At 41.3% G+C, this 18,401-nt stretch overlaps 1 protein-coding gene across 1 annotated transcript in view; it reads left to right on the top strand.

The window, feature by feature from the left end:
- The window catches only part of PLEKHG1 (pleckstrin homology and RhoGEF domain containing G1), a 157,092-nt gene that overhangs the window by 77,249 nt on the left and 61,442 nt on the right, over positions 1-18,401 (top strand). The window contains exon 3 of the mRNA XM_032258801.1: positions 6,580-6,680. Coding sequence (XP_032114692.1) covers positions 6,580-6,680 — 101 coding nt within the window. The remainder of the gene's footprint in view (positions 1-6,579; positions 6,681-18,401) is intronic.

Here is an 18,401-nt window from a genome sequence, read left to right as displayed (position 1 = left end):
CAATATCTTATCAGTCACAATGTTCTCTAAGGGAACTCTGTGCAAAAGACGATGGCTGGAAAATCAAACCCATATTTCTTCTTAGAGCTTGGGCCCTGGCAAGAGCAAAATGAGCCGGGCTGAGCACATGAAAACCTATGCTCTGGATTAACTAGGCCAAAAGCAGGCCTGTCGCCTTTCACCACAAAACCCAGAGATGCCTTTCAACATTTCATCTGGGTGTGAAGAGGTCCAGTCTAGCGGGCACCGACCCTCGGAACAGCCCTGCCCAGGCCTCTGCAGATGGGGCCTGCTGGAGCTGGCCCTGGCTTGGCTTTACCTCACCAGCCACCTAGGAAGGAAAATCAGAGGGGAGAAGCCAGTGGGTCCTTCTATCCAGAGGGAGCAGTCCAGCTCTCTCCATGCTACCACCAAAAGGAAGAGGAGACAGATGGGTCCCCAGGTACTCATTGACGTTAATTCACTCATGCCACAGTGGATAAGAAAGCATCTTGGCTGGGAGCTGGTGAAACAGCACTTCCTCCTTGGGATGAAAAGCGACAAAGAGAGAGGAGCCCCAGACTTCCTTCCCCCGAAAGCCCACATGGCTGATCAGTTACTTCAACCATGGCTGTCATTCTGGACTCTCTGCTTTCTCTTATTCTCCACATCCCATTAAATATCTCTCCTCTCCACCTGACTCAGGGTTAGGAGTTGATCTGCGGATACCAGCACTGCTGCATGCATCACCTAACCAGCCTCCCAAGCAGCTTTATAGCTTCTCTCCTACTCTCTCTTTTTTTTTGAGACAGAGTTTCACTCTTGTTGCCCAGGCTGGAGTGCAATGGCACAGTCTCGACTCACTGCAACCTCTCCCTCCTGGGTTCAAGTCATTCTTCTGCCTCAGCCTCCCAAGTAGCTGAGATTACAGGCCCCCGTCATCACACCTGGCTAAATTTTGAATTTTTAGTAGGGACAGGGTTTCACCATGTTGGCCTGGCTCGTCTTGAACTCCTGACCTCAGGTGATCCACCCGCCTAGGCCTCCCAAAGTGCTGGGATTACAGGTGTGAGCCACCGTGCACGGCCCTATTTTCTTTATGGATGATAGAACCATCTTTGATCTCACCAGCCATTCAGTGGTTACCACCATCTGTGTAGCATGGAAGGTTCTGCATTACCGGCCCTCACTTAGTCTCATCTAGTAGTGCAGCCCCACCCTTGAGGGTCTCTGTGTTCAGGCTCACACCCCACTCTGTCCAGCTGGTCTCAACCCTGACATGGCCACAAATCTGGCCTGAAATCTAGCCCTTTTCTACTTCTTTTAATGTTCTTCTTGTTACCCTGTGCCTTCGTTTACCCAATTCTGGCCTCCTGGATGTTGTGTCCTTCCTCCCTTCTCTGTGTTGAGAACTCCATCCTTCAAGATTCAGTTCCACCCTCACCACCCCTGTGAAGCCTCTCCCCTCCCTGGAACTGACCACTTCCGCCCTTCCTGCCCTCTCTTGTGTACTGAATATTTATCAGTCTTGCTGCCAAAACACTGTATTCTATTTATTTGTTTACACTTGGCTCTTCAACGAGACAGGGAGCTCTGGGGGAAGGGATCGTGTTTTATTCATTTTTTTTTAATTCCTAGCTTGTAAAACAGCACCTGGCACACATTCTTACATCCTCAAAATAAAAAGATGGGAGGAAGGTTTGTATAAATGAATGTTAATGTGCTTTTAAACTGTAAATTACTATACACATGTAAGTTTTTCTAGCTTCAGAGGCATCCCAATGTAATACATAAATTTGGAAGGCAAGTTTTTGGATAAACAGACTACTTTCTAGAAAAGGTAGAGAAGTTAAAGAAATGAAAAAATATTGTTTCCCAGGGCCAGACACAGTGGCTCATGCCTGTAATTCCAGCACTTTGGGAGGCCGAAGCAGGTGGATCACCTGAGTTCAGGAGTTCAAGACCAGCCTATCCGACATGGTGAAACCCTGTCTCCACTAAGAATATAAAAATTAGCCGGGTATGATGGCGCAAGCCTGTGATCCCAGCTACTCAGGGAGGCTGAGGCAGGAGAATTGTTTGAACCCAGAAGGTGGAGTTTGCAGTGAGCTGAGATCATGCTACTGTACTCCAGCCTAGGCAAAAAAGCGAGGCTGTCTCAAAAAAAAAAAAAAAAAAAAAAAATATACTTTTCCAAAAAAAAAAAAAAAAAAAAAAAAAGATATTTCTCCAAAATAAAAACAAAACAAAAAATCTTAAGAGTATGTTAGGGGCTTGGCATTTGGAAGTGCTAACGACAGAAGCTGGACCAAAAAGGCTGAAACCTGAAACTACTAGGTAGGATTTTTGACTGTGAGCAAAAAGATTTAGAAACAGAATCTTTTTCATTCTGTGTCTACAACAGGAGTATCTATAAGAGAAGAATAAAAAGGTAGAAAGAATATGAAGTATTGATTGACATTGTAACTGTAAATAACTATCTCTTACTATAGTTTATCCTCATTATCATGTTAAATAGACTGTAATTTTTAAAAATTTTGTCCAGGCATGGTGGCTCACCCTTGTAATCCCAGCACTTTGGGAGGCCGAGGTGGGTGGATCACCAGGTCAGGAGTTGGAGACCAGGCTGGCCAACATGGTGAAACCCCATCACTATTAAAAATACAAAAATAAACTGGGCATGGTGGCACACACCTGTAATCCCAGCTACTTGGGAGGCTGAGGCAGGAGAATTGCTTGAACTTGGGAGTTGGAGGTTGTAGTGAGCCGAGATTGTGCCACTGCCCTCCAGCCGGGGTGACAGAGCAAGACTTACTCTCAAAAAACAAACAAGCAAAAAAGCATTTTAATGTGATATCAGAGGAAAAAGGGAAGTGAAGGAGCCATTAACTAAAGTATTTCTGGGATCTCAGAAATAAGGTAAGCTCCCAACGGCGCTGAATTTGCCTTCTGTCTCAGTTCTTTCTACAGCATGTCGCTTCTGGATGGTTATGTAGATCAGAGCTTTGCAAACTGTCCATGGTGAGGGGCAGGTGTGTGTGTTTTCTTTCCGTCTGTCACTCCCAATTCTTTTGTAAAATACACTTTATAAAACGAATACTGGAAAAATTAGAGGAAGAGTAAGATATATAAAATACAAGCACAAATTTATTATTAGGTTCAACAGATATTAAATCATTCAGTAAACTACTGTAAAGAGTTCTACGTGCTCACCTGATGTCTGTACTTCTCTCCGTGTAGATCAGCAGCAAACAGTTTGCAAATCGGCTCCTGCCCACCTCCCATACTTTGAATAGGACTAACTCAGATTCAATATCTGCTTGGATATTTCAATAACAGACATTACAAGGAATGAAGAAGTTAGAGGAGGACCCTCGTGTGCAAATCTTACAATGGTAGAGATCTTAAGGACATAAACTGATGAGAAAATAAATGGGGGAAATTTTAAATCACAGAAAATCATTCAAATGGTGAAAAGCCCCTTTGTGTGTTAACTCTCTGCTCCTTCCCTCACCAAAGTAGAGTAAATTCATTGATCCTCTTGGAGAGTAATTGTTTTCAGTGCAAAAGTGTTTTGTTTTTGTTTTTGTTTTTGTTTTTTGAAATGGAGTCTCTCTCACACTGTAGACCAGGCTGTAGTGCAGTGGCGTGATCTCGGCTTACTGCAACCTCCACCTCCTGGGTCCTGGTTCAAGCAATTCTCCCACCTCAGCCTCCCAAGTAGCTGGGATTACAGGCACGAGCCACCAATGCCCAGATAATTTTGTATTTTTTAGTAGGTAACGGAGTTTCACCATGTTGGCCAGCCTGCTCTTGAACTCCTGACCTCATGATCCATCCGCCTTGGCCTCCCAAAGTGCTGGGATTACAGATGTGAGCCACTGCGCCTGGCCTCAGTGCAAAAGTTTTAAATTGATGCTTCATAGCCGTTAACAGTAGGGTAACCACAGGTGTTTACATAAAAGCCAATAAAATTAATAAGCAGCATGACAGGCTCTAATAAATTTTGTTGGTGTCCTTACTCTGTCATTTATAGCACAGAATGAACTGTTATTATCACTGAGCTTCGAACCACTCATTTTGGCTGCAGATGATTACAGCTGCAAATGCAGGGCATGCCACAGTAGTTTTCAGGAAATAGTCTAGGTTTAAAGTATCAAATTTAAAAGACTTTCTTCTGATCAGTGGGGGGAGCAAGTTATGACCATACAACTTTGATCTGTTTTCTAGAGTGGCCTACAAAAATGTGGACTCCTCACGATCTGTTTTCTCAATAATTTCTGAAAACAAGCAACTTTTAAAATTTAGTTTCTCTACCGTAGAGTCAGAGATTTTTGAAACTCTTAGAACTGGAGAGGGGCCATCAGTTGTTGGATGCAGGCCATGGTTCTTTGTCTCTAACCCCAGATGAAATTCTTTAAGCCCCTTAACTCAATCTTTCTTTCACATGAAGAATTTAGTATCAAGTTTCTGCAAATGAGCAAGCTTCACACTTGAAGTGAGAGAAAGGGTTGTTCATTCTCCCTTTAAGCCCCACTGCGGAGCCTCTGAAGTCAGCCAGGTAAATGTTGTGGCTTGCGTCTGTCACCTCTGCCTGCCCCTCATCCTGCCACATTGGTGTGGCTAGTGCCCGTCCACATCCTCCTGTTTCACCTTCTTAATTTTGTATACAGTATGCCAAAATGTCCAGCAAACTCTTAAGCTGCTGTTAAATACAAGCATTCACTCCACGTTGTCAGTCCATCCCTTTGCACCTGTGTAATTTAACAGAAATCTCGATGAATATTTATTTATTTTTGCGGGAGTATAGGTTTTATGTGTTGTTCACAGTGTACCATTCTTGCAGTTCTGGGCTCCTTTTGTTTTTCTTATTTGGGCCTGTCTATCCTATGCAGGTACTCAAGCTCTTATGATTGTTCCATTTATAACAGTAAGGGGAACAGGCCAAGCCGTTTGGGGATTTTAATGCCAACTACTCTTAAACTTTTTGAATCTAGTTTCTTATTGAGGTGACTACTTTCTCAAGAAGAAAAGCTGTTACCACAAGCTTGTTTTGAAAAAGGTTTGTGAACATTGGTTCATGCGTGACAGTGATTTTAGCATGAAAGAACTAGAACGAAACCTGATTTGATGCAAACTGTGAAATGTGCTACTTGAGAAAGTTTACGATGAAAGCCCTGCCTGTTTTGCATTGGAGGAACCTAAAGAACATGAGAGAATGAAGGTGGACTACTAGAAGGTGTAAGAAACAATTAGCTGATGGTTCTGACATTTTAGCTTCTCCTTTCTCTAGCCGCATCTAAATACGACTGTGTTTGCTGTGGGACATTGGAATGCGGCTGTGTGCTGGGATTTTCATGGTCTGGTTGACTTTTCACAAGGTTACTTCCTCTAAATGCTGCAGATCACCATGTTACGTTTGGGAGGGAGCCATACTTCATTGTTCAGCCTCGGGCAAGGACTGTATTTATTTTTTATTTTACGTTATTTCAGCTGTTTTCACTTTTTTCTTTATTGTTTTCTTGCCTCCTACAGAATCCTTTTTCAAGTCTTGCTAGGGAAAAGGGAACACTCAGTTATGAACTCTTTAGCACACAAGGGGCAGAAAGCGGCCTTCCTCTTTCTCAGCAGTTCAAATTGCTTGTTAGCCACATCAGTTTAACCCATTACGGGTCTGAATCCGCAGCAGATTTGTGTGGGAGCTGTTTCTGTGTTAAAACATACAAAATCAATTGAGAGTTTTTGGGCTCATTAACAGCATAGCAGAGAGCAAAAAAGTAAGTTATACACTTATTTTTTTCACTTAAAAAAAGTAAGTTGATATTTGAAAAAAGAATTTGGTTCTATAATTTAACAACAGATAGTTTTGTGACCTAGAGGTTATGTTTAAAACAGTTCTTTCAGTTCAGAATTTTTATTTCTGGTTTTTCACTATATGAATTTTAAAGTATGTTTTTATCATACACATCAGTCAAGGAAGCAGCAGGCAATGTGGTTATGCCAAAACTCACATAATTGGCACGGTGGTCATTGTGGCACCCATCTAGGGAAGCTCTAATATATTTTGGAGGTAGATAGAATGTGTACCATACTCAGGCCGGGCGTGGTGGCTCATGCCTAACCAGCACTTTGGGACGCTGAGGCAGGTAGATCACCAGGTCAGGAATTCGAGACCAGCCTGACCAACATGGTGAAACCCCACCTCTACTGAAAATTCAAATAAGCTGGGTGTGGTGGCACAGCCTGTAAATCCCAGCTACTCGGGAGGCTGAGGCAGGAGAATCGTTTGAACCTGGGAGGTGGAGGTTGCAATGAGCTGAGATTGTGCCATTGCACTCCAACCAGGCAACAGAGCGAGACTCCATCTCAAAAACAAACAAGGAATGTATGCTACATGCTTTCTCTTTGCTAAAACTCTTCATTCTATAAATAGGTGAGTATTAGGGCCAGTAATAAGAGAGCAACTGTGTGCTCTCGGAGTTAATGAGCACATTGGCATAATAATGACTCGAAAAAGATATTAAAGATTCAGTAGGCATAATTAAAGATGACTTGGAAAGGACGGGAGTGTTTAAGGCATCCTTCTCTTTGATCTCATAGGATTACCTTGACTGCATCAGGGACCAAACAAAACTTCTCATGGGGACCGAAGAAAGATCAGCCCTTTTTGGAAACATACAGGATATCTACCGCTTCAATAGGTAAGTTAATATTCAAAAGATCGTTCTTACATAGAAACATTATAAAAATTTCTCAAATGAATGCAGCCTAAGAAAACTTTACCTGTAACCCCTGACTCAGCCTCATACATTTTTGTGGGCTATTGTGCCATGAAGCTTTCTACTTAGAAGCATCCTTATTTCCTTATGTGTCTCACGTGTATTCCATATTTTCTGTCTCCCTCCTCCTGGCTCAGAAGAAACCTATTTGCCCTGGCAGGGCAGTGACATCTTTTCTTCTGCAACATGACGTGAACAGGACACCTAAGAACACACACTTGCTCAGTTTCCAGGATCCCCAGCTACACTGCATTTTCTATAACTTTTCTTCTACCTGGGGAGTGGGCTGGACGCAGTAAACACAATACATACTTCAAATCATGACATATTAATTCAATTGAATTGATAATTTCAATCAGTTAATTAAAAATCCAAGTATGTAGCAGATACTAGGCTAGAAAATTATAATAGCAAACAAGACAGTGAATAAATAAGTTATTATATTAATGCTTCTTGAAAGAAAACTTAGGGGGTACATAGTGGCTCACACCTTTAATCCCAGCACTTTGGGAGGCCGACATGGGCAGATCACCTGAGGTTAGGAGTTCAAGACCAGTCTGGACAATATGGTGAAACCCCATCTCTACTAAAAATATAAAAATTAGCCAGGTGTGGTGGTGTACACCTGTAATCCCAGTTACTCAGGAGGCTGAGACAGAAGAATCGCTTGAACCCATGAGGTGGAAGTTGCAGTGAGCCAAGATTACACCACTGCAATTTGTCTAGCCAGGGTGATAGAGCTAGACTTCATCAAAGAAAGAAAGAGACAGAGAGAGAGGGGAAAGGAGGGGGAGAGAGAGAAAGAGAGAAAGAAAAGAAAAGGAAGGAAGAGGGGAGAAAGGGGAGAAAGAAAGGGGGAAGGAAGGACAGATGGACAGAAGGATGGATGGACAAGTTAGTAGGGTGGTTAAGGGCACAGAAGCTGGTGTTCAACCTATGTGAGTTTGCATCCCAGCAAAGCCACCTGTATGTGTTGGGTGAATCTGCAAATGGAATGAAATGAACTAACTCCGGTATGTCAAGTCTTTGCTCAAATCCTTCTTCTCGCTGAGGCTCCCTGAGTCTCCACACATACCTTACCCCCTCCACTTTTCCTTTTTCTCATGGCGCTCATCAATTTCTAACGTGCTATCTGATTGACGTTTAAAGACGTGCCTGTTGTTTCTTTCCTCTCCACCCTGACTCACAAAACACTTGCGCCATAAGGACAGGAGTCTGTTCTGTTACCGTCCAAATGTCTGAAATGGTGTCTGGCCCACAGGAGGCATCCAAACGTTTATTGAAGGAAGGAATGGAAATAGTAGGAAAATCTCCCTCCTGTGGTTGTGGTGAAGCTCCCATGACCTGATAAACTGAAAGTGCCAGCACAGAGGAGATACCAAAATATACGCTAGTGATTGGTTTTGTGATAGCGAATTCCCATCATCACATTCTGCAATGCCCTGTCATTCTGTGGCTCAGCTGTAAATGCAAGCTCGGTCCTACCCATCTCGGCTTACCAAAATTGCTAAATGTGAGCTCCTTGAAGGCAGGCTTCACGTCTCCTTGGCCAACCTTGAATCCCAACACCTCGCACAAGCCTGGCCTCTGGGAGACATGTTCCTTGATTTGAAACGCCTTATCCTTTCATTCTGAAAGCCTAGGGTGTAGGAAGTATCAGTGTTAGAACAGCGCTTTTTTCATTTGACTCAGTTAGACTTTGAAAAACAGTCTGTTAATGTTGCATCAGTGTTTCTCAGCCCAGGCTATACACTGGAATCACCTGGGAAACTGGATCCTGCCTCCAGAAATTCTGACTCGTTGGTCGAGGTGAGGCCAGAACATCAGAATTTTGCAAAGGTCCTCAAGTGTTTGGAAAGTGCAGCCGTGGTTGAGATACGCAGTCTAGATAAAGTAAACAAACTAAACAGAAAATAGAGAAAGGGCATAAAAACTGAGTTAGAGAATCCAGAGACTACTTGTAATGTGCTGGTGTGAAAGCCAGCCCTCATGGCGCAGTCGCTGATGATAAAATCCTGTGTGCCCCTGAAGTTTCTAGTTTCAGAGCCCACTGATGCCTTCTAACTTAGAAAAAGGCAAGAGGGCTAGGTCCTGGGAGGCCCCTGGCCTAGGTCTTCTGTGGTTTGGCTGTGAGTTGATGGTAAGGCATATTTATAGAGTGCTTGCTCCATACCAGAGGCCATAGAGCACTAGGTGCATTTTTACTTCATATGCATCATCTGAGCCTCTCTGACTCCAAACCCCAGGCATTTAGCCATGTGCCCTCCTGCCAGAGTAGAGCCCTGCTTCTCAGGCATGTTTCATGAAGTTGTGGCTTACTCCAGCAGGGGCTTTTAATCCTGGAGTTTAAATCTTCATGTGTCTCCTAATTTAAAGAAAGATAAGAATGAGGCCAGGCCCGGTGGCTCACACCTGTAATCCCAGCACCTTGGGAGGCCGAAGTGGGCAGATCACTTGAGGTCAGGAGTTTGAGACCAGCCTGGCCAGCATGGCAAAACCCCATCTCTATTGAAAATACAAAAATAAATTAGCTGGATGTTGTGGCGCATGCCTGTAATCCCAGCTACTTGGAAGGCTGAGACAGGAGAATCACTTGAACCCAGGAGGCAGAGGTTGCAGTGAGCCGAGATTGCACCACTGCACTCCATCCTGGGCAACAGAGTGAGACTCTGTCTGAAATAAATGAATGAATGAGTGAACAAGTTAGCAAGAAGAGATCTTTGCAATGGATCCCAGTCTGCGGAAATTGGATGACTGAGATTTATATTCCTCAATCACGTCTCTGTTATTTTGTTTTCTTTTCTTTTTTTTTTTTTTTTTTTTTGAGGCAGAGTTTCACTGTATCACCCAGGCTAGAGTGCAGTGATGCAATCTCAGCTCGTTACAACCTCCGCCTCCCAGATTCAACCAATCAATGGGTGTATCAATTTCAAATCTTTGGTTGGCGCTTGAAGTAATAACTTTCAGCTCCTATTAGTTCAGGTCCAAGTTTTTCAAAATAATAATATTGTGGCCAACTAGATAAGACTTAAATCTAAAATTAGAGAGGACATAAAGAAATGGTATTATGCTGGCCTGAAAAATTCAACTGACTGGGTCTCTTTTTTCAGTAAAGATTTCCAAAATACAGAAAAGCACAGAACGACATTCTGTGAAAGAGTTAGGCATGGCTCATTTATCATATTACTCCTGTCTTTGGGCTATATTTGCTTTAAAATTTGTTGGATGCATAAAGGCATTACAAATAATGTTGAATCCACTCACATACCCTTCCTAGTCACATGCCGCTCTGTGGAGAATGGCACACTGGTGTGTTGGTAAACCAGTTCTCCAGCGTGGGGAAGGGGAAGCTAGGATCTGGAATTTGTGCTGATTTCTGTGGTATAAACACCCATCACAGCAGATTTCAAGTTACTAACACAACATCGCTGAACACGGAGTTAAGAAGAGATGAGCAGAATTGGCTCAGGCAAGCCAGTATAAGTTGGCTTGGTATACAACTGTGCTGGAACTGCTATCCAAAGCTTGGGGTTTCTTTCCCAAGCATGGTACTGTTGCCATCACTAGATAGACAAGTATTTATTTAAAATGTGTAACATGCTGTGGGAGGGCTGCTTGAGCCGAGCAGTTTGAAACCAGCCTGGGCAACGTGGTGAGATCCCATCCCTATAAAAAATCAAAAAATTAGCAGAACATGATGGCACATGCCCATGGTCCTACTACGCAGGAGACTGAGGCAGGAGGGTTGCTAGATCCCAGGAGTTTGAGACTGCAGTGAGCTATCATGGCACCACGGCACTCCAGAATAGGCAACAGAGTGAGACCCTGTCTCAAAAAATAAAAGAAGTCACATGCTTTCACCTGTTTCAAATATGGCATACATGGTGCCAACTTACAGCTTATTTTCACTCAACATTGTTTTGGGGATTTATAGCTCTAGTTCGTTTAACTGCTATGTAATAGCCATTGGGGATGATCTGTCTCTGCATTTTGCCAATTGCGTTAAGATTGAGCATCTTTTCTTGTTGGCCACTTTGCTCTCTTTTGCAATTTCCTGGCTCATGTCCATTGCCCATTGTTCCATTGGGATATTTCTTTTTCTTGTATAGGAGATCTTGATGAATTCTGGATAGTATCTTTGTAGATTATGTGAGGTGGAAATATCTCCTACCATGAGACATGTCTTTTAAATTTAATTGGGCTTTATTTGAAAATAAGTTGTGGACCGGGCACAGTAGCTCACGCCTATAATCCTAGCACTTTGGGAGGCCGGGGCGGGCGGATCACAAGGTGAGTAGCCCAAGTCCAGCCTGACCAACATGGTGAAACCATGGCAAAACCCTGTCTGTACTAAAAGTACAAAAATTATTGTATTTTTGGGCGTGGTGGTCACACCTGTAATCCCAGCTACTCATGAGGCTGAGGCAGGAGAATCGCCTGAACCCAGGAGGCGGAGGTTGCAGTGAGCCAAGATCATGCCACTGCACTCCAGCCTGGGCGACAGAGAAAGACTCCATCTCAAAAAAAAAAAAAAAAAAAAGACTTACACGGATGTTTCTAGGCTCTGTGTTCTCTTTCACTGGCCCACCCATTCTTGTCCCATACCACACAGTTTTGATGATCAAGCCCACGTTGCTCTTCTTCAACACTGGCTTAGCTTTTCTTGGACTCTGCACTGTCAAGGGATTTTTTTTTTTTATTTATTATTTCCTTGAACTACTCTATTGGGATTTTTATTGAAATTGCAATAAATTTATAGATTAATTTCAACAGAATTGCCATCTTTACATTAGTGTCATTCCATACATAAACATATATGTCTTCAATCAAGCCTTTTAAAAGTTCTTCTGATAATGTATTGTAATTTCTCCATCACATTCATATGTGCAACTTTCATGTTTTTTTCATACATGTAACTTTTAAAACTTTATTACTAGATACTTATAGCTTTTGATGTTATTTGGACTAGAACATTTTTTCCTTTTTTGAAATTTGGCTGTTATTCTCATCTAGCAATGCTTTTGATTTTTTTATATGTCAGTACTGTAACAAACTTTCTCAACTTTCCTGCTTAAGAGTGGTTCCTAGATCTCTTGCATTTCTATGTAGATAATGATGTGTGAAGAGGAGGAAGCTTTTTTGTCATCTTTTATAGTACTATAAAATTTGTAGAAAATTTTCTTTTCCTCTTTCTACCCTTTATTGTCTTTTTCGTGTCTTATTGCTTTGGGTAAGTCTTCCTATACAATATTGTTTAGATGTTAGCATCCTTATCCTTTTTTTGCCCTTAGCAGGAATATTTTACCCTTAAGTGTGATGTTTGCCGTGGTTTTAGACAAACACTTGTCCTATTTTGCTAAGATTTTATTGTAAATACTGAATTTTATTCAATGCTTGATATGTCTTTAATAAAGTTAGCATACAGTTTTACTCTTTCAATTCATAATGTGGTAAATATTATTAATAGGGATTATGATTTGAATCATATGTAAAATTAGTAGAATAAGCCCTACCCAGTCATGATGTTTTGTATATTTAGGCACTGATTCATTTAAATTTTTAAAAAATTTTTGTTTATTTTTTTTGTGACAGTATCACTCTGTCACTCAGGCTAGAGTGCTGTGGTGTGATCTTGAGTCACTGCAGCCTCTATCTCCCAGATTCAAGCGATTCTCTTGCCTCAGCCTCTCAACTAGCTGGGACTACAGGCACATGCCACCACACCCAGCTAATTTTTGTGTTTTTGTAGAGACGGAGTTTCATCATGTTGGGCAGGCTGGTCTCAAGCTCCTTGATCCACCTATCTCAGCCTCCCAAAGTGCTGGGATTACAGGAGGGAGCCACTGCGCCCAGCCCAATTTATTTATATTTGTAGAAGAATTTTTTCAGGCATGTTCATAAATGACAGTAGTATATAATTTCTTTCCTTGTCCTATCTTTGTTTGCTTTTGGTATATGACTAGATTTAAATTGCTATTTCACAAAATCTGTCATGAAATGTTTTGGAATACAATCGAAACTTTATTTTTGTGTTCTTTTTGTTACCCAAATATCTCTTTCTCTTAAAATTCCCATGGTAACCTAGAAATTTAAGTCTCTGTTTGGTGTCTGGAATAAATAACCACGAGGTCAGGAAACTGGGTTAGTCCAAAGAAACCACTTTTCTCATTTGAACTAGCCGCCTAAAATCCAGTATTTTACTGCAAACCAAAAAGAAATGCCAACTTCTAAAGTATCAAATGCATTTATTTTGTATAACTAAAAAAAAAAATAAAAAGAGAGAGAGAGAAAGAAGAAAGTAGCCCTCTCTTGGCATACAGAAACGTAAACTGCAATTTGCAATTTGAGTCTTCCTTTAAGAATGAAGAGTGAGGAAATAAAGATCATTCCTCCATATTGAACGTCTGTTTTTAGACATTCAGTTGTTTCTTAGCAGATTAAAATCATCCAAGCTCTCTCCCTCCCTCCCTCAGAAGATCAGAGTAAAACTCTCCTTTTTCCTTCAACTCTTTTCTTTATTCAGTGTACCTATGTTGAGTCATTACTCTGTATGAAACCATGGACTAGTCTAATAGTCTAAGGATGAATGACACCATTGTACAACAGAGGCAATAAGTCACATAATCAAGGAAGAAACAGAATGCTTTGAGAATGCTGAGGAATGTGCAATTAATTTTGTCTGAGGGGGACTTTACAGAGCAACTAACACATGTCTGAAGACAAAAGAAATTCTTTGGGCCACGCTTTTTCTTCTCCTTGGTTGTAATTTAGGGAGTGAAATCATGGGATACATAAAACAGCAAGGCAAAGGAAGGTGGAATCGTTTTCTTTTCTAGTGTATTTCCATACCACCAAAATGTCTGACTTCTGTACAATGGTAGAGATATTTTTACCCACACTTTTTTTCAACTGGACTTTTCCAGACCAGTGCCTGGAAAGTATGAGTGAAATTATTGCAGTAATTTCTCTTCCCTGCACATGTGTCTGTGGATGCAGTGGGTTAAAATGCCAGCTGATTAGGCAATGGGAAAGGGAAGTGCTGCTGAGAATGCTGCTGAGAATCCTGCAGACCGGAAGGGGAGGGGCTGCATCCTCCAATCTCTCTTAGTGTAAAGGGATAGAAGATTCAAGGTCATAATATAATTCCTGCCTCAAAGTTCACATCAGGGTTCAGAAAAGCTTCACATGTGGTATGTTCTGTAAATGAGAACAGTGTTTCCTCTCATTTCCCACCCAACTAAGGCACCTGAGCTCAAGTAGGAAACTTTATAATTGTTTTAACAGTCCTTCTCAAAAAGGAGAAAATATTTAGAATAATAACTACAGGAAAAGAGAAAATATCCAAATCCTAAAGGCAAGATGACTCTAATTTAGTTTTGAATACAAAACGCAATCTGTGAGTTATTTCTTCCTCCTCGTGCACAAGTGCAGGTACACCTTAGCCACACTGATGCATTCCAGGAATACATGGTGAAATTTCACCTTAGTCACACTGATACAGTCCTGGTGCACATGTGCAGTTGTGCATTAGTCACACTGATGCAGTCCTGGTGCACATGTGCAGTTGTGCATTAGTCACACTGATGCAGTCCTGGTGCACATGTGCAGTTGCACGTTAGTCACACTGATTCCATGAGAAATCCATAGTCTTCACCCCATGAGGCTGTAACTGTAGAATCGTCCCCTGTCTGGTATTTAGAAGTGTCTTCAGTGGCTGATGCACTGCATTCCAGGTCCCGACTGTGCTCTAGTACTTTGCGTGTTTGCGTATCTTTTATAGACTGATGTCTTCCTCTATCCTGCCACACACTCTGTTGCCCACCAAATTCCAGCCACTGTGGCTCCCTTTCTATACCTCACAGGAGAACCCACCAAGTTCATTCTATCCGAGTTTTCAATCCCATTCTTTTTTTTTTTTTTGAGACAGTCTTACTCTGTTGCACAGGCTGGAATGCAGTCGGGGAATTGCAGCTCAGTGCAACCTCTGCCTCCCAGATTCAAGCAGCCCTCCCTCCTCAGCCTCCTAAGTAGCTAGGATTATAGGCACTCACTACCATGCCTGGCTAATCTTTTTTTATTTTCTTTTTTCTTTTTTTTTTTAATCTTTTTGGCTAATCTTTGTATTTTTAGTAGAAATGGGGTTTTACCATATTGTCCAGGCTGGTCTCAAACTCCTGGCCTCAGGTAATTTGCCTGCCTCAGCCTCCCAATGTGCTGTGATTATAGGCGTGAGCCGCTGTGCCCGACCTGCAATCTCACTCTTAAATGACTTTCTGTGTCAAGACTTCATGAACTCAAATACCACCTCCTCAGAGAAGCTTCCCTAACTGTCCCAACCTTCCTTCACCCTTGCCCAGCCTCAGTTGCTCTCTATCATACTACCTTCTATTCCTTCATATCACATAGTGCAATGTGATATTGTGTTGTTTATTCAGTGATTAGTACTTCTCACCTGTGGTCAGGACATAAACACATGGGACAGGGCCTGTGTCCACCTTGTTTACCCCATAACCTCACTGCCTCTGACCATGCCTGGCATGTGGTCTTTTAGTAATTGCTTATTGAGTGGCAAGCAAACAAAGTAGATAGGTGCAGCTTCATGGGGATAATAGCCCTAACCAGGCGCACTGGCTTATGTATGTAATCCCAACACTTTGGGAGGCTGAGGGAGGCAGATCACTTGAGGCCAGGAGTTCAAGACCAGCCCAGCCAACATGGTGAAACCTCATCTATAATAAAAATACAAAAATTAGCTGGGCATGGTGGTGGGCACCTGTAATCCTAGAAACTTGGGAGGTTGAGGCAGGAGAATCGCTTGAACCTGGAAGGCAGAGGTTATAGTGAGCTGAGATTACATCATTGCACTCCAGCTTGGGCAAGAGAGCAAGACTCTGCCTCAAAAAAATAATAAAAATAAAATAAAATAAAGTAACAGTATAGTGCATTGTTATGGTGTCAGACTCAAACAGGCCTTTAATCCATTACCACTTGCTGAGTTTCAGTGTACTATGAAGGATATTAGTGTGCTATGAAAGATATCTATACTTATCAGAAAGGCTACTAAAATACTCCTCCCTTTTCCAGTGATGTGCTGTGTAAGGCTGGATTTTTTTCCTGTATACTTCAACCAAAACAACAGATTACAACAGATTGAGTGCAGAAACAGATGTAAGAATCCAGCTATGTTCTATTAAATTAGAGTTAAAATTTGCAAAAATAGGAAACAATGCTACTCTTCTCACTAAATTGTTTAAGAGTATAAACAGGTTCTGACACCGAAAGTTTCAGACCACTGCCTTGGAATGAGGAACACCACATGATAAACTCCATTGACGTTGTGGCTGTCTTTCAAATATGAAAGGACAAATGAAGATACTCAGAATTTGAGAATAATATCTAACATGAAAGAGAGAAGCTAAAATCATCAAAAAGGGAGCTCAGTAGAAAACAAAGAACAGGAAAGAAAAGTACAAAATCATTATCATCATCATCATCATCATGGCATCTTTGGAAATAAGGGAAGATTTTGCACCCATGAAATAAGAACAGAAGCATAAGCAAGAAACATCCAAAATGCATGTTAAAAAAAAATCTTTGAAATTGAAAATCTGATGGTAGAGACAAACAAAAAATCAATAAAAGAAATGGAAAAAGAACAAAAGGACAAAAAAGAAATGGGAAATAGTGTAGAGGTCTCCCCCAGCCAAAAAAAAAAAAAAAAGGAGCAATAAACAGGAAGGAAGACTAAGGAAAATTAGAATCTCAGACCAGGAGATCCAACATGTGAGTAATAAGAACTTTAAACCTGGAAGGGAGGAAATATCAAAGATATAACTCAGGAGCAGATACTCTTTTTTTTTTTTTTTTTTACAGAGTTTCACTCTTGTCGCCCAGACTGGAGTGCAATGGTGCAACCTCAGCTCACCGCAATCTCTTCCTCCCAGGTTCAGGTGATTTTCCTGCCTCAGCCTCCTGAGTAGCTGAGACTACAGGTGCATACCACCACACCCGGGTAATTTTTGTATTTTTGGTAGAGACGGGGTTTCACCATGTTGGCCATGCTGATCTCAAACTTCTGACCTCAGGCAGTCTGCCCTCCTTGGCCTCCCAGAGTGCTGGGATTATAGGCATGAGCCACCACACCCAGACAGGAGCAGAGATTCTCAAGTGTTTTGGTCCAGGATCTCTTACGTGCTTAAAAATACTAAAGACCCAAAAAGCTTTTTTGTTTGTGTTTTATTATGTTTTGTTTGCCACATTAGAAATGAAAACTGAGAACTTGTTATCTGTTTACTAATACTAAAAAAGAAGCCCATATATTTTTAGAAAAATAATTTTGCCACTTTTTCCACTAATTTTTGTTTGTTTTGGAACTGTTTTGCGTTTTTACAGATCTTTTTACTGCCTGACTTACTAGAAGACAGCTGAATTCTCATATCTGCTTCAACTTTCCATCTGTTGTGATATCACATGTCATGTAGACCCTGGAAAAGTTCACTGTACTCTCATGAGAGAATGAAAGTTTAAAAATTTAATAATGTTTCAGTGTTTGTATGAGGTCCAACTTTGTGGACCTCCTAAAGGGGTCTCATTTCAGGAACCCCAGGGGTCCTTAGACCACACTTGGAGAACTACTATCCAGATCATTTCCCAAATTTTTACATTGGCTCAGTATATGAGAAAAGACCCACCCAAAGCCTACTATCACAATGTTGTAATTATGTCAACTAAGGGAAAACTCTAAAAGCTTTCAGAATGGGCTGGGGATCAGAATGATATTGGAATCTCAAGAGCAGCTTTGGAATCTATAAAGCAGCAGATAGCTCCCTGAATACTCAGAGAAAATTGCTTCCAACCAAGAATTTTATATCTACTGATGTTATGAGCCAAGTGTGAAGGGAGAACATTTTTGAAACAGGAAGAGTCTCAGAAAGCATACCTCCTGTTACTCTTTCTGAGAAAGCTATTGCTTGATTTTGTAATCTCCCAAAGGAAGGAATACATTGGAAAGAGTATCTAAGAAGCAAGGCATTCAATACAGGAGACCAGCAAAGGTCATCATTAGGATTATGTTGAAGAAATAATCAGCAGGCCTGGAGAGCAGCCTGTCCAGGTTGAAGCAGAGGTCACCAAGAAAAAAATGCAAACAATAGAATATCTGAAGTTTGAACACAGTGAGACAAGATTTATACTTCTGGCACACAATTTGAGAATAAATTAATGGTGTTGACCTTGAAAAACGAGAAAAAAGAGAAACAATTTTAACTCCAGGGAAAACATGGTTCTCTAAGAAAGGAAATGAAATCATCGTATACTCTAAGGCTAACAGGGAATAATATTTACATAGTCTTAAAGATGTAAATTCTGATATTTAATCTAATCAAATTGCATAACAGAACTAGTTGAGAAGCTGGGTACAGTGGCTCACACTATCCAGCACTTCAGGAAGATCACTTGAGCCCACGAGTTTGAGATCTGCCTGGTTGACAGAGTGAGACCCTGTCTTTAAAATTAAAACAAAAAAAAAAAAAAAGATCTTAGAACTAGTTGAGGAGACAGAAGGGTAAGTTTAAGTTTGGAGAAACTGAGAAGTAAATAATATCTAAAAATAAAAACTAATGAAAACTCATAATCAGCATGTTT

Source organism: Sapajus apella, unplaced genomic scaffold, assembly GCF_009761245.1.
Source record: "Sapajus apella isolate SASKATOON/1434 unplaced genomic scaffold, GSC_monkey_1.0 scaffold105, whole genome shotgun sequence".
Taxonomy (NCBI): Eukaryota; Metazoa; Chordata; class Mammalia; order Primates; family Cebidae; genus Sapajus; species Sapajus apella.
Note: the sequence above shows the minus strand (reverse complement) of the source record. Positions and strands in the feature narration are given on the sequence as shown.